At 32.7% G+C, this 17,354-nt stretch overlaps 1 protein-coding gene across 4 annotated transcripts in view; it reads right to left on the reverse strand.

The window, feature by feature from the left end:
* Wdr7 (WD repeat domain 7) overlaps nucleotides 1-17,354 on the reverse strand; it is a 334,029-nt gene that overhangs the window by 166,868 nt on the left and 149,807 nt on the right. For all 4 annotated transcript variants that reach the window (XM_015482357.2, XM_048806161.1, XM_048806162.1 and 1 more), the window contains one exon: nucleotides 5,379-5,492. In XM_015482357.2, the coding sequence (XP_015337843.1) occupies nucleotides 5,379-5,492 (114 nt within the window). The remainder of the gene's footprint in view (nucleotides 1-5,378; nucleotides 5,493-17,354) is intronic.

Consider the following 17,354-nt stretch of genomic DNA (forward strand, 5'->3'; position numbering starts at 1 on the left):
TCACTCAGGTGTTTGGATTTTCTGCTTAGTCACTGGCATGACTGTAAAACTGCAGTTGATAAGGGTGACGACGTGTGATGAAATGGCTACTAACACTTTCAGAGAAACAGAAGACATGAACTGGACGGGGGCAAGAGAATAAAGGCAGGGAGATGGTTATAGGGGAATATACAATAATGCAAAGAAGAAAAAAAGAGTCTGGACCTAGGTCTTCTCTGTGGAAACAGAGAAGAGAAAATTCACTGGGAGATAATTAAGAGGAACAGTTTATAAGAACTCATATCAACTACACCGTGGACATTACTGGAAAGATGGGTGATGAATGACACCATTAGTGATGTATTTAATGCAGGTATAGATATGAAAGGCGATGAGTTTTAGGAAGGAACATGAACTCATTTTGAACTTCATATTTAAGTATCTATAGGACATTCAGACAAAAGGAGGATATATGAATCTGGTATTGAGAAGAGAAGCCTAGGTTGCAAATAGAGAATTGAAAATCATTAGCTGTACTTGAAACTAAAGAACAAGGAAAGTAAATCACCCAAAGAAGAAATATGGGAAAAGAAAATGAGTGTCAGTTGTATATAGCAGCATATTTGCTATATTTTTAAATTCATGTCAGAAACTCTCAAATGCCATATTTAGAAGTACTGTATTTATCCTTGTTACTATACAACTAAGGCAAAGCATTAAACATTAAATAAAGAAATATTTTAATTCATATTTTCTTACTCCATATTTAAAATAATACAGAGAAAGAAAAATTATTTAGGATGAATACATGATGATTCTTTTTCTAAAGGAGATAATTTCTTGGTGTAAATTTAGAATAACAAAATTTGGATTTAAAAAAAATAAGGTGGATATCCCGCAAAATAATAAGTATAATGGTAACAAGCATAAAGGTCACCTGTGACACCATCAACTGTGGCATCTTTTCTATAAAAGTTCCCTCTGTGAGTTTTTTTTCTTCATCTGCATGTTTAGGAACATGCTAGTGTCTGTTTCAAAGCAACTTTGTAAAAGGTATAAAATGCTTGATACAGAAGAAGGTGGAAATTGATATTACATCCAATTTCTCTTATCCTTCCTTTTTCTTCTTTCCATAGATGTCTCATCTCCTAACATTCTGTATTTTTACTTCTAATTATTTTTGTGTACCTCCCCCAACTAGAATATAAGCTCCATGAGGAAAAGTGTTGATACCTATTTTATTCCATGATGTATCCTAAACAGTGTCTGGTACTATTCAAAATATATTTACTGAATGACTGTATGGGCACTAAAATGACCACACAATAGGAAGAATAAAACATACACAGTAATACTACCTTTAACCACTGCCACATTTTTCACATTAAATCATTCTACTCACATTCTACCTGAGAGCTCAAATAACATGTTTTATGAACTAGGCATCAATCATGTAAGTTCTTTAATAAGGAGTGACATTAATTTATTTGAGTATAAAAAAAAGAGAGTACACTAAAACAGTCTCTAAGGTTCTTATGGTTCTTCCTATGAAAACAAAACAAAACAACAACAACAACAAAAAAAACTTTGATTCTACAAGCCAAGGTAAAACAAAGGCACATTTATAAAAAACTACATTCACCTTTAAATAGGATATCCTCCAAGAAATATAAACTTTAAATCAGTAAAATACACATCTGCTAAGAATTAGATTTAAAATAACACATGTGCAGAAAGCGACTGGGGCAGACAGGCAGGCAAGAGTTCTGTAGCACTAAACAGACAGCATAGCAAAATGCATTTTCTGAGCATCTATTAATCAGTAAAAGAGACATATTTTCACTTAAATCAGTAATTAAAATATACATAATTATGGTTTTACAAAAAAATGCATCAAAAAGTAAAACGCAGCCAACAGATCCATTTAGATCCATATATTATTCCTGCTTTTGTTGTAAACAGTTGAATCTGTCAACTATCTAGTTGCTGATCTAGGAACAAGCTGTATTTTTGACAATGTCAGTGACTCCTGACCCTTTATCACTGTTATATGGTCAGTCTGTGTCCTTCCTAATATTGAACAAGAAGCAGTACACTCAAGTATAACCCTCAGAAGACTACAGTGACTTTCTTAAAGGAATACATGCAGGTTTATGAATGAAATCCTTCTAAAATTATTTTTATCCTGAAATGATGGGAAGGCTATTCTAACATAACATTTGAAGGAACTATACTATTGTTTCATTCTCAATTTGTGTGTGTGTGTGTGTGTGTGTGTGTGTGTGGTGTAGAGGATCAAACCCAGGGCCTTGTGCATGTGAGGCAAGCACTCTACTAACAGAGCTATATCTCCAACCCCTTCATCCTCAATTAAAATGCCATCTTATACAGTGAAGAAAGCTATACAAAGGGAAATTAAATCACATAAAGGTCTACTTTTATAAAATTAGACTATTATTACTTCATAATCTTTTCTATGTATGTCATTTTTTGAGATTTACTCCATTAATATCATTGTGTCCTATTAATATCAGAATGTGAATAAGAACACATTATTTACAAGTATTGATTACATATTTTATCTATTCAAATTTCAAGTTATAATGCTAAATATAAAAGTAGACATACAAAAGCAAACACAGGAGTAGGGTAATATCCTTATAACTCTGAATATACAAATAATCTAGAAATAATCTTATATTTATAATAATATTATTGTTCACAGAAAATGTTAAAACAGATTTTAAATATACAGAATTTAGCAAAATCTGAAGCAATTTCATTAAAAAATAAAGTTAATTTCCCATGTATAGTGTACAATATAAAAATGTGTAATAGATTTTAATATTTTTTCAATATAAAAATAGTATTAATCCACCAAAATGGCTAAAACATCTGTGATATATAATTTAAAACATGTGGTTGGGGAAAGAATTTGATGAGCCTTAAGACGTAATGCTAAGTAAATCTGAGAGTGTGTTGACCAAGGTACACTGGCATTACTTTGTAGAGCCGATCAATAGATATTAGCTTTAAAAAGAAAGATATAGAAAGAAGCTGCAGCACATTTTTTAAATGACAGGGCTAAGGTTTAAATTGTCTCAATCAAGACTCAATTTTTTTCCTCCTAGTTTTTCCCACTGTTCTTTTCCAGTTAAGACTCTTCATTTCAAATAAATTTAATTAGTTCCAATTGATCATAGGCAACACCAACGCAGCTTTATCTATGCTTCTTCACTTTTACACAGCAAATACCAACAAAGACTGCTCAGCTCAGATGCCAGCATCCTAAGATAGCATTCAGACCTCATTCATTCTCAGCCAAAAGAAACATTCCAGAAAGGATTATTCTACCTTTAGCAAAAACACTAGATAATATTTCACATTTCAATTAGTATTTTGATCTGATCAAGTACTAGATTATTGCACAAACAAAATGAATATAACTATACATATTAACCTAAAAAAGTTTCTAAATAAGAATTCATTCAAGATATAGGCAAATATCTGTCATGATATAATTTTTAGTTATTTTACAAAGAGATATTAAAACAATTCCTTCTAAATAACTGAAAAACGAATAGGATTTCTTGGCGGGGCTGTCTAGAATGGCCAGTTTTCCTTTTGTAGCACTCATACTCTACATTGCCTGCTATCCCAGAATAAGATTATTGTGCCTGAGACAGGTTTTTCCCAGCACATCTACCACATTTTTCATAATGCAATTTATACAGGATTTTAGTCAATAAAAAGAAATATTGTATTCCTCTAAAGCTTCACAAAAATCTACGCCACAGCTTAATCAAGTCACACAATCTAAAGGTAAGCCGAACGACCCACCAACCGCAGCATGCTAGCTACTTTCACACAGGTTAAGGAAACCTATTTCAGTCATTTAAATTCTTTGGAGAGTGAACATGGATGTTTTTGGTACCCATGGAAGGAAGTGAACAAATCAACTCACAAGAGCCATTCATTGACACATGTTTAACCAAATCTCTTACAGATTAAAATTATAATATATGCAGCATTAATTAACTTCAACTAGGCTTGTGATTTTCAGCTTCTTGATTTTTAAAACAATAAAATAAGAACACAGTAATGTGCTATATATGTCACCTCATAAATTTGGTAGTAATATACAATTTAAAAATTCAGGGTACTGATTAGTAATGCTTACTGGACTGCTCAAAAATTAAACTTTTATTACAGAATATAGAGTTAACCTACTATTGTAAAAGCAATTTTTTTTTATAATGACTTAAAAAACTACTTTTTAAAGTAGGTTATTAACAACATTACAATGAAAACAAGAAGTAAAAAATGTCTTAGTTAAAAAAATCTGCAAATTCAAATGAATTTTATGTAGTAGCTATTAAAACAAATCCCATAATTAGGAAACACTAAATGATTTCACAAATATTGGTGGTTCATGAAATCATTTATACTTAAGTTGTATGATATCTGTCATCAAAGAACCCATACAATAAAAAGAATTAATAAGTAATAACCACCACCACGCAGTTAAAAAAAAATGGAAAAAAAAAAGAAGAAGAATGGAAGCTTTTAAAGCTTTTTACTTACTGGACACAAATACATTAATACATGGTGGTGGTTATTCAACACTTGTATTAAAAATTAGATGATCGCCAACTTATGCAATACTTACTTGTAAGAGTGGCACAGGCTATAGATTTTAGATAGATTTTAAATTTTAATCTGCACCAAAATAAGCTTAGTATTCCTAATTCCAATAATACTATTTATTCAGACTGTTTTTAATCCTCTGCATTCAAAGAAGCTGAAGTAAATGAATAGAGAAATTCAGTAATTCAAATATATGCATATATCTTACGTGCAAGTTTCTTAAAATTTACTTTGTGACTGGCTGTATGACAGATAATATGGATAAAAATGTTCAATATCCACATAGGGTAAATAAATTTAAAGGGCAGCATTTAATTCTACTGTATAAATATAAAGAGTTTCTATAAGTTTCCTTATGAAGCCTATATTTTATGTATTGTTATTACAACTTCAGTATTCTTGAGTGTGCCTTATAATTGCGAAACTTTTCATAATCTAATGGTTGTGTATATTTCTCTACATGTTCCCAGGCATTAGTAATGATCCAGTTTCTCAATTTAAAAGTCTCAGAGAATCAAGTGCACAGCTAGCAGATTCACTGTTAAAGCAACAATGAGCAACCCGGACCAAATAAACAATTCCAATTATTTTCACCCTAAGATTAAAAAAAAAAAAAAAAAGTTTCACAAAACTAAATATACCATCAATATGTTTCCATCCTTTTCTTAAGAATATTTAATCCCAATATAAATGATCTAGAAAGCATTTTGCACTAACTCCAAACAAATTATGATAAAGATGCCCACACTTACCAGTGGTGATGTCGTCATCCACAAGGTCATGCTCTTCCTCCTGGACTTTGGCTTCTGACCCTGAGGCATCTGGAGCAGTGGTGATAGTCTGCATGGCTTCTGCTGTGACTCCAGCTAAAACAAATAGGAAAAACCAGGTTTCATTTTTTAAAAATGTAAAGAAACTTTTAAAGCTTTTTACTTACTGAACTCAAATATAATACATTTAAAGAAATACAATATATTTACCCAAATGGAAGAGACACAAATCAGTAAACAAAACATTCACATGTGCTCTATTCATTTACATGTATATGTGTACATGGGTGGTACTTTTAACCAAGATCCAGGAGAAATAGAAACTGGATTCTTAAGTAAATTACATGTCCACTTGATTTCTTTATCAATGTTTTTGCTACAAAAGTATTTAATGGATTTAAACATAATTAGGCAACAAAGACAGAATAACCTAGAAAGTGGACAATTTAAAGCATTTGCTCCTCTTTGACATTAGACAGGGGTTAGGTAGAAAGGATGATGACAAAAAAGGGATTTGTCCCCTCAGTCTAAGAAAGAGACCTGAAATGCAAGGCCCCCAAAGAGTGTAACATTTCCCTCTATGAAGGAATTACACATGAGGTCAGATAGCATCACACTGACAGAAACCACCTGAAAGGAGGCAAGAAAAAGAGACCAGGAGACAAAAATTCCATTCTATAAAAAATCTGAGAATTTGCCAGTGCACACAAATGTCTTTGCCCTTCACATCCTTCTTTCTATTTTTGATGATATATTTTGTATTCAATTTGCATCTCTCATATTATTTTTAATCTGGCAATGGATAGTAGGATGTATGACTGTTACTCACATGATTATCAACAGGTATTACTCAATTATGGAATATAAAAAAAATCTCACCATTAAAAGTTACTTCAGGGACTGGGGTTGTGGCTCAGTGGTAGAGTACTTGACTAGCACATGTGAGGCACTGGGTTCAATCCTCAGCACCACATTAATTAAAAATATTTTTTAAAGCTGCTTTAGGAGTTGAACTTTCTAATCCATTTTTATTGAGAGGTACTTTATTATTGGCCCATACAGGATTTATAAAATATTTTAAAACCAAACAAAGTAAATATTCAAGGGCTTCTTTTCTCCTAAGAAAAGAAAGAAAGACATCAAGAAAGAAAAAAATCCTGGTCACTAACCACCATGAATGATTCAGAACTGGCCCTACCACCAAGCAGTGCCAAGCCCTATGATTTAATACGGAGAATATGACATAATTTTAGCATCACTACTTGGTCAGAGGTACCCCTAAAAAACCAAACCAGCCACATAAAAAGACCACTACTAAAAAATGATCCCTGGTGGATGGAAAATGACAAAAACACTTTACAGAAGCATTTTTTCATAGTACATTATAGTTGGGGTCTGCTGTGACATAAGCATAAATGCATATAGTATATGCATATAGTGTAATTTGCTTCATCTCACTTCCCAGTACTATCTCCTCCCTCCCCAGGTTCCCTTCCTTTACTCTATTGTTCTTCCATTAATTTATCTTTCCATTAGTGCATCATATAGTTACAAATAAAAGTGAAATTCACTGTGATATATTCACAGGTGCACATAGCATCGTTTGGTCGTTTACTCTGCAGTCCTCCCCTGTCCCACCCCCTCTCCCTCCCCAGCTAGCCCCTTCCTCTACTCTACTCCTCTCCCTACAGAAGCATTTTTCATTGGTGGGTTTCTAAGATAAATTTTAACATGAAAGAGATTAACTAGAAAAATAGTAATAATTTCTTAATTAAAGATATCTACCAGTAGAGAACAGTCACAAAGAAAAGGTAGAGAGGCAAATACCACATTCCTAAATAGAGGCATTGTTTAAATACAAAGTAAAAGATCACTTTTTCCATATAATTAAATTAAAGCATAAATCTTTGAAATATCTTAGTCTCATTCTTTGCTAACACTTAATGATTTTTAAAATTATCAAAGAAACAGGAAAAAAGTATTAATGAACAGTTTGGATAGTAGCAATCACTATTAATAGTACTTTCCTAAAACAGAATATTCAATGAAATAAAGTGGGGGTTTATTTTGTAAGATATTTACAAATTAATTTACATTTATCTTATTTAGTCAGAGAGGCTAAATAATCGTTCAACACAACATAGTTAGTGCAGAAACTAGGATTGAGATTCAGGTCTTCTGATGTCAAACCTCAATATCCTTTTACCACCAAGTTCTTATGGGGACTGAAATTTTGTGGACAGGGTAGGAGGTATTACAGAACATAACAGTGTATCCATGAGACACCATGTAATCATACAAGATTTAATTTAAACACAATCTATCCACTGAGTCCCTGTTTTGTGCCAGGCAGGTACCTAACTGACAGTATTTGGTATTTTGGGGTAGAATTTAAAGAGAAATCATATACATCTTAAACTATCTGAGATTGAAAGATGAAAAGCTAAACTGAAATTGTTCTTTGATAGATGATTAGACAAAGAAAGGCTATAAAGCCCTTAACAAAGTAAGGGCTATAAAATCTTTTGGAAAAAAAAAAATACCTACAGACCATATCTTTCATAAATGTAGCTGTAAATATTTCTAACGAAATATAAGCAAACATAATTCACACATAAAAAGAGAAGTGTACATATAGCCAAGTGGAGCTTATTTCAGAAATGCAAATCTGGTCCAATATTCAAAAGTCAGTCAATATAATCCAAGACTAAAGAAAAAATATAATATAATGTCAATTATTTGATAATATTTAACATACAAGTATGAAGAAAAAATAACTTTAAAAACACAAAAATATAGGCAAATTTCCTCAGCTTAATAAAAGAGCACATATTTAAAAATGCACAGTTAACCTTTATATTTAAAAACGCACAGTTAACCTTTATACTTCAAGGTGAAAGTCTGAATACTTTCACCCTATGATAAGAATGAGGCAAGGCTGGGGTTGTGGCTCAGTGGCAGAGTGCTTGTCTCACATGTATGAGGCCCTGGGTTTGATCCTCAGCACCACATAAAAATAAATAAACAAAGTAATGATATTGTGTCCATGGATAACTAAGACAAAGGAAACAGGCAAAGATGTCCATTCTCACTACAACAGAATACCAAAGTTCCACTCAATGCAACAAAACAATAAAATGAAACAAAACATGCAGCTTGGAAAGATAGTGCAATTGCCCCTATGTGATGGTTAATTCTAGATGTTAATGTAACTTGATTCAGAGATGCCTAGGTAGCTGGTAAAGGCTTTCAGACTTGGATTGAACTGGGAGACTGGCTTCCCTGTAGAAGTTCTTCTATTGTAGAACTTCTCAGTCTTCACAATTCCATGAGCCAATCCCCTAATAAATACCCTCTCCTCTTTCTCTCTACCTACTTAGCTAGTTATCTGTCCATTCATCAACTGTTTTTCTCTCCCTGAAAAACCTACTTAAGGATAAAATGATTGTTTATATGGAAAATCACAGATAAATCCTAAAAAAAAAAAAAAAACCTAACAAGTGAGTTCGGCAAGGTTTCAGAATATAAGATAGAACATTTATAGCAAAGCCCTGAGGAACTCAGTGAGACCCTGTATCAAAATAAAAATTAAAAAGTGCTTGAGTGACCCTGGGTTCAATCCCTGGTACCAAAAATAATGATGATAATGATAATAATAATTTAAATCAATTCTATTTCTATATGCTAGTATTGAACAAATGGAGATCTAAATTTAAAAAATAAGTTTAAAAGACTGAAATACTTACATGTAAATTAAAAAAAAACATACAAAGAATTTGCATATTGACCACAAAACTACAAAGTACAAAACACTGATGAAAGAAAGATCTAAATAAATTAAAGGAAGAAATACACCACATTCATAGATTAGAATATTAGAATAGCTAACATGTCAACTTTCCAAAAACTGGTAACACAGACTTAATGGAATTCCTATTAAAATTCCAGCAAGACCACCTCCCTTTACTTTCTTTTTTGGACATAAGGATAAAATTATTCTTAAATTATACGGAAAGACAATGAAACTAGAATAAAACAGTTTTGAAAAAGAATAAAACAGAAAAAGTCAGTCTACTTGAATCTAAGGCTTTACTATATAAAGTTATTAAAGGCTTTGACAGAGGGATGAAAACATGGGTTAATGAAACAGTATCAAAAACCCAGAAATAGACATACACAGTATGTTCAACTGATTTTAGACAGAGGTGCAAAGCAATTAAGGAAGGAAATATTATTTCTTTAATAATAAGGGCTGGAGCAACTGAACATCCATAGGCAAAAAAAGGAAGAAAGAAAAAAACCTGACTTAAGGTTCACAGTTGTTATTAGTCCATTTTCTGCTACTGTAATGAAATATCTAGGTATGAGTATTTTAAAATAAAGAGAGATTTATTTAGTTCACAGAGCTGTAGGCTCAAGGGCATGGTGCTGGCATTGGCTGGACTCTGGGGAGGACCTCCTTTGCCGCAGTCTGGCTGGGCACAAAATAACCGAGCCGCCACAAAGCCTTGTAGGTTCAAACAGCAACTCTTTATTCCCGAACTCTCACCGGCACTCTACACACACTTCCCAGGAACACACTTCCTCCACCATTGTGAGAACTCAAAAGTAGCAGGCGGCAGCAGGATCCGCCCTAATCCTGGAGCCGCCCTATTCCTGGAGCAGGGTCACCTTTCAACCATTCCCTCTGGCAAAAATGCCAGGCATCATTCTGACTAAACTGTGGCTCTCAATACTCCTTGACAGATAGTGGACAGTGTAACAATGGCAGGAATATACACAAGGAAAAGTCACATGGTGGACCAGGAAATCAGAGCAAGAAAATGGAATTCAATAAGAACTAGGTTAATTCCTTCCAAAGACACCCCAGTAATCTAATAACTTCCCATTAGGTCTACCTCTCAACACTGCCATAATAGAAACCAAACTCCCAATACATGAGCCTTTGGGGAAAAACTAAATCCTAACCATAACATGCATCTTTTGAAAAATTAACTAAAAATGAACCATGAACTTAAATGCAAAATATAAATCTACAAAGCCATTAGGGAATAAACTAGGAATAAATCTTTGATACCTATGGTTAAATTTATTACCAAATATAATCCATAAAAGGAAAAAATTGCAAAGTAGATGTCATCAAAATTAAAAATCTTTTGTTGTACGAGAGGATGATCCTGCTAAGAGGATGAAAAGATAATCTATAGACTAGCCAACAATCAGATATCCCGCATGGGACTAGTCCCTAGACCATGTAAGAAACCCTCAAAACTTAACAGTGAGCAGTCCAGTAGACCCTTGAAACATTAAATGTAAAGTTATCATATGACCCAACAACTGCTAGGAAATGAACACATATGTCCACATACACAAAAATAACTTGTACACCAATAATCATACCAGCATTATCCACAAACCTAAAAAGTAGACAAAATCCAAATAGTAATAAACTGATAAGTAGTAAACTGAAATATTATATGCCAATAGAATATTATATGCCAATTTAAGGAAATGACCTTCTCTTACATGTTATAACATAAACACTAAAAAGATTATGCTAAATAAACGAAGCCAGTCACAAAATATCACATTATATGATTCCATTTATATGAAATATCCAGAACAGTCAATTCTATTGATTTAGAAAGTAGATTAGCAATTTAGCCTAGGGCTGAGAGAGGTGCAAGGAGTAAGAAGTAGGGCCAATGCGTACTGGGATTCACCTAGAGGTGATGAACATGTTCTGAAATTGATTGTGGTAATGTCTATGCAACTCTAACCTAAAATTTTTTGAATTTTAAGGTGAATTTAATGAACTATATCCCAATATAGCTATAAAATTTTCTAACATTCCAGATCAACTTAGGTACCCATGACACCTCTATATACACTCTGGGTACTTTTTCCTGCCATAAAGCTGTAGAGAAAAAAAAGAAAATATATACAATAAGAATATATTGTATATATATAAAAAAAGAGAATATATATATACAAGAAGAAAGCAAAATTCACCATGAGTATTTTCTTTTATAAAAAAGGCATTATGTTTTTAAAATGTTTTCATTACTTTTGAAACCAGGGGCACTTAACTACAGAGCCACACCCTCAGCAATATTTGTATTTTATTTAGAGACTGGGTCTTGCTTAGTTGCTTAGGGTCTCACTAAGTTGCTGAAGCTGGCTTTGAACTCATGTTCCTTCTCCTCAGCCTCCTGTACCACTGGGATTATAAGCATGCGCCACCACACCCAGCTATTGAATTATATTCTTGATTTGGACCATCTGTAATTCATTCTGTTAATCTTCACAGTCACAATTTCTTTTATCTTGTAACCAATCAGTAAATGGATATTTTGAGTTACTTAAAAATTATATATATTTCATGTTTTCAAGATAAACTAAATGTCCAAACTCTCATTAGACTGGACCCTAGGATGGTAACCAACTACCTAAGACTCACAGTGTGTTATATAATATAGTAAAGGTGAGAAGTACTGAGAGTGTTTTGGCTATTTTGGGTCTTTTATTTTTCCAATAAATTTTAGAACTAGTTTTCTAGTTTTGTGAAGAATGTTGTCAGTATTTTAATGGTGACTGAGTTTATCTGTGTAAAACTTTTGGTACTATGGCCATTGTGACAATATTTATTCTGCATATTCAAGAACATGGGTGTACTACTTTTCATCTTCTAAAGTCTTCTTCAATTTTTTTTTCAGTATTTATTGTTTTTATTGTAGAGTTCTTTCACCTCCTTGTTTGGATTTATTCCAAAGTTTGTTCTTTGTGTTGAAGGTTATAGTTTTCTTGATTTCTTTCTCAGCAGATTCATTATTGGAGTATAGGAAAGTGATTGATTTATATATATATATATATATCTTGCATTCTGCTACTTTGCTGAATTTGCAAGCTCTAGAAGTTGACTGATGGAATATTTTGGGTCTTTAGATATAGGATATTATCAATAAACAGAGAACATTTGACATCTTCTTTTCCTATTTGTATCCCTTTAATTTCCTTTCCTTGGCTTATTGCTCTGACTAGAGTTTCAAAAACTCTGTTGAATAGGAGTGGTGAAAATAGACATTCTTGTTTTGTTCCTGATTTTACAAAGAATGTTTTCAGTTTTCCTGTGTTTGGTATGATGTTGACCTTGGGTTTCTTGTATATAGCCTTTACAATGCTGACGTAAATTCCTTTTATTCCTAGTTATTTCAGTACTTTTAACATGAATGGGTGCTGGATTTTGTCTAGAACTGTTTCTGCATCTATTGAGATTCTTGTTCTTAACTTTATTTACATGCTGAACTACATGAATTGATTTGTGTATGTCAAACTCACCTTGCATCCCTAGGATGAAACCCATCTGGTCATGGTGTACTACCTACTAAAGAACTAAAATCAGTATATTATAGTGATATAAGCACATCAATGTTTATAGCAGCTTAATTCACAATATCTAAGTGATGGAACCATCCCAGGTTTCTGTCAACAAGTAAATGAATAAAGAAAATGTGGTATATATATACAGAATGGAACTTTATTCATATATAAAAAGTGAAATTATAGCATTTGCTAATAAACTGATGGAAATGGAAACCATGCTAAGTGAAATAAGCCAGACTCAGAAAGTCAAAGGTTGAATATTTTATATCAAATGCAGAAGCTAGACCAAAATAAGGGGGGGGGGCAGGGGATGTCCTATAAAAAGAGAAGGGAGATTAGTGGAGTTCAGAAAGGGAATTAAGAGAGAAGAAAGATGGATGGGAAAAGGAAGGAACAGTAGAAGGAAATTGACCAAATTTTGCTATGTACATATATAAATATACCATAGTTAACTTCACCTTTATGTACATATAAAAAGCACCAATTTTAAAAACTATAAATTAATGGAAGGAAGACCACAAGAGTAGAGGAAGGGGAACAGCAGGGGGGAGGAGAAGAGAGAAAGAGAAAGTACTAGGGATTAAAGTGGAACAAATTATATTTTCAGCATGTAAGATAATGTCAAAATGAACCCCAATATTATGTAAAACTATAATGCACTAATAAAAGAATTAAAAGGAAAAAAGAAGTACTGAGAATGGACAGACCAACTACCTTTCAATTCTCAACCTGAAATGTCACAGCTCAATCAAAACAAACTTAACAGCTTGCTTTTAGAAAGTGATAGATGGTTTTCATGTTAAACTTTTTAACCACACAGTTATGGTAAAAGACTATTTAAAAACATTATTTAATGATTCTAAGTAATCTTTATCTACAAAAGAAAAAATAACATTTTTTAAAATTCTAAACCAGAACTTGATTATATCTAATCACTACAGTTATGTGTTGTTTAACTCTCTTAAAGTCTATAGACATTAATGTAGATATTCTATAAAAGGCAAAACGATAGGAGAGAAAGCTAGGGGCAGGGGTTGTGATAAAAGGTTGACTGTAAAGAGGTAGAGAAATTTTTTAAAAGGATGAAGATAGTCCATATCCTGATTGTGGAAGTGGGGACATGACTATCCATATTTGTTTAAAGCTCACTATAAACTATAAATAAAAAATGGCAACTTTTACTATATGTAAATTATACCTCAATGAACTTGCTTTTTCAAAAGCTCTTTTAGAAGGTAATATACATTGTCAAGAAAGAGAACTGAAGATTATGCCAGAATACCATACTACTTTCTATAAAACAATGATGAGAAAAATTATCTTGCTTTCTTCCTGATATGAAAAGCCTAAGCTTTTCAAAGAATAAAAATGACTTTCTCACTATCTACTAACAAAAAAGATGAAATATCCTGGGAAATATAGAAAAAGTATCTTTAGAAAATCCTTATGTAGAGGGGCTGGGGTTGTGGCTCAGTGGTAGAGCACTCGCCTAGCACATGCAAGGCCCTGGGTTCGATCCTCAGCACCGCATAAAAATAAATAAAATAAAAGTATTAAAAATTTATATGTTAAAAAAAGGAAAATCCTTAGGTAGAAACTTCAATTTCTTGTTGTTCTTAAACAAGATTCTATCAATTAATTATAGGAGACTTTTTTTCTATGCACTTGATGTAAGTAAGCTATTTTGTCAATTACACTATAAAATCTAAGAAGACTTATTTTCTGAGTATCCCCAAAATATTTGGCAGTGATGAATACCTTATAATTGCTCAACAAATACAGGCTGAATAGTACAGAATTAGAATACCTTCAATCCCAAAAAATTAGATAATATATAAATTATATTATTTAAATATTAAATACTGGTAGATAAGAGTAATGTTTGGAGGAAAGAAATACAAAGAGATAATATAAATTAATGGAAAGACGTTCCTTATAAAATGAGTAAGTCCCCAAATCCATATTTCACAAAATGAAAAATGAAAAACTGTAACACCTGATAACATGTCTTCATATACTGTTTTTAGACCATGAATCAGGAGGGAAAAGAGAAAAATGGAACAGAAAATTTGTCTGAGTGAGTCTGGACATGATCAGAAGAAGGAAGAGGTAGGTTGTGGCTGGTAGTCACAGGAGGGACTATTTGAAAATCTCTACACCAGCCTGATTCCAGATCCTGAGGTTGCTTTGCACTGTTAAGAGACCAATACACATCAAATCGTCCATTTATATGATAAGATTTTAATCACATAAAATCATCCATTTATATATAAGATTTTATTCACTTTAGAAAAAATTAAAATATGGAAATGCAGTCTTTAAAATTAACAGTATAAAACTACACTTAACTATCCCCACCAGTAAAATCAGATATATTATTATAAAATTCATACCTTTCACAGGCTTACATATTACCTTTATAAACATTTTTTCCAACTGGCTAATAAGATCTAAGTAATAATAAATAATATGAACTTGGGAGACTTCTATAGCACCATGTGATTAACTTGCTAATCGAGGATAAAATGAAGATTTTAATATAGTAAACTGTAAAATATAGCACTTTATTCAATATTGGAATATAAAACCACATCAGTTCATTATAATTTTATTATTTTATTGAAGGTTAGAGGGAAGTGATAATACTGGTAGGATTAAAATTAAAAATACACAAAATATAAAAATTATATTTCTCCTTCTCAAAATCATATAGATTTTCATGGAGACTGAAAAATGTGTCCAAAATAATAAGTGGGTATTTCTGTTTCATCAGTTTCTCACGACTGTGGCTTTCCAGCGGTCCAATTAAAGGACACTGGAGGCAATAATTTGATGTGCATATTTACTTTGAATGAAGTAAAATTTAACGATAAGAAAGGGAATACGTGAATATCCACAGTTTCTTTTCAGGCAGAGGCAGGGATTTATTGAAAGCAGATCTCTGCAGTGACTGACCAACACTGCCCCACATTCCCCACAATCCTTATGACAGACAGACGGCCTGCCTCACATTAATTCACTTCACACCACTTGTATCGATCCGCAGCAGTTCCCTAGTCTCTCTGCACACATTGCCTGTCTGGCTGCCTCCCTCCACATCAGCACATACACACAAAGGCCACAGAAAGATAACCTTTTGCTTTCCATTAAAGACACAGTATCCACTTTTCCTTCTGCGGTAACATCAAAAATATAAAATAGAACACTATAGATGTTGTCTTGTAGAAATGACTTCCTATAGGAAATAGTGAAGTTATTTATCCCTTATGCTGAATGAAAATCATTTCAATTTATTAGAAACAAGTTAGCTTATTAAAGGTATCATGCAATTAAAGGCACAACACAATTAAAGAAATATAAGCGTAATTAAAAATAAGCAAAGTGTCTTCCTGAATAAAAATATAGTAATTGTTTAGTAATATGAGGATTGATTGTTATTTCTTAAAAAATAAAATACATCTTTTCCTAACTAGTATTTCGAATATTTTTCAGATAACTGCTTTCATATAAAATGCTATTACAGCCAATTCTGAAAGCAGCAAAAAGAACATATTTTCTGAAAAAATACACAAAGAATAGAAACTACAGGTAGTGTACTACATCAACAGAATACTAATGTGAGAGCATAAAGCTTTACTATTTCTCTTCCCAAACAGAATCTGAAAATGATCTATGGGAAAAAAATCATATCTAATAAGTCTGCTTCACTCCAGGTACATTTCCAAAGATTTCGGTTTGATTCACAGACCATGAGCTGACTTAATTTTGGCTTCAAAAGAACAAATGAAGCCAAGACCTATGGTACTCAACCTATAAAGTGTTGTAAAACAAAAGCAAAACTGTCTTGACACACTCTTTCTTAACATTTTAATCTCTGGCTGATTAGAAAACTCCAATTACAGGAGGTTGAGGCAGGAGAATCAAACGTTCAAGGCCAGTCTCAGCAGCTTAGTAAGACACTGTCTCAAAATACAATAAAATATAAACAGGGCTTAAGATGTGGCTCAGTGGCAAAGCACCCTAGGTTCAATCCCCAGAATGAATGAATGAATGAATGAATGAATAAACAAATAAATAAATAAACCCCAATTATAAGCAAAATTAAATATCTCAGAACTGTGCAATGTATGTTCTCTTGCATATAAAGAAAGTACATTAAAACTTTCTTGTATTTCCTGATTTTATTTCCTTTTTCTTTTGGCTAGCATTACCTTGGCCGAAGTTACACCACCAAGTGGTAACAACAGTGTACTAAATGCACACAGTACACTAAGTGTGTTCTCCTTTACAATCACAGTAAGTAGCCTTGAAAGTCAAAGAAAGAAAAATGGATGGAGGCTGCTAAGGCTAAAGGTTTTAAAAATAGGGATGTTGAGATTTGGGTAAGGCTGAAGGACGGGAGGGATCTGAATAAGAGAGAGGATGTCATTGCCAATTTGAGGAAAGCAAAGCGACTAGAGTTCTCATGTTGTCTTACACACTCGTGCTGCACTCAGGCAACTGTGTCTCAGCCACAAACTAGGTGAGACACAAGGACAAAAAGACACCATCTCAGGTGCCAAGAAGCTCACAAGT

Source organism: Marmota marmota, unplaced genomic scaffold, assembly GCF_001458135.2.
Source record: "Marmota marmota marmota unplaced genomic scaffold, marMar, whole genome shotgun sequence".
In the NCBI taxonomy this organism is placed as follows: Eukaryota; Metazoa; Chordata; class Mammalia; order Rodentia; family Sciuridae; genus Marmota; species Marmota marmota.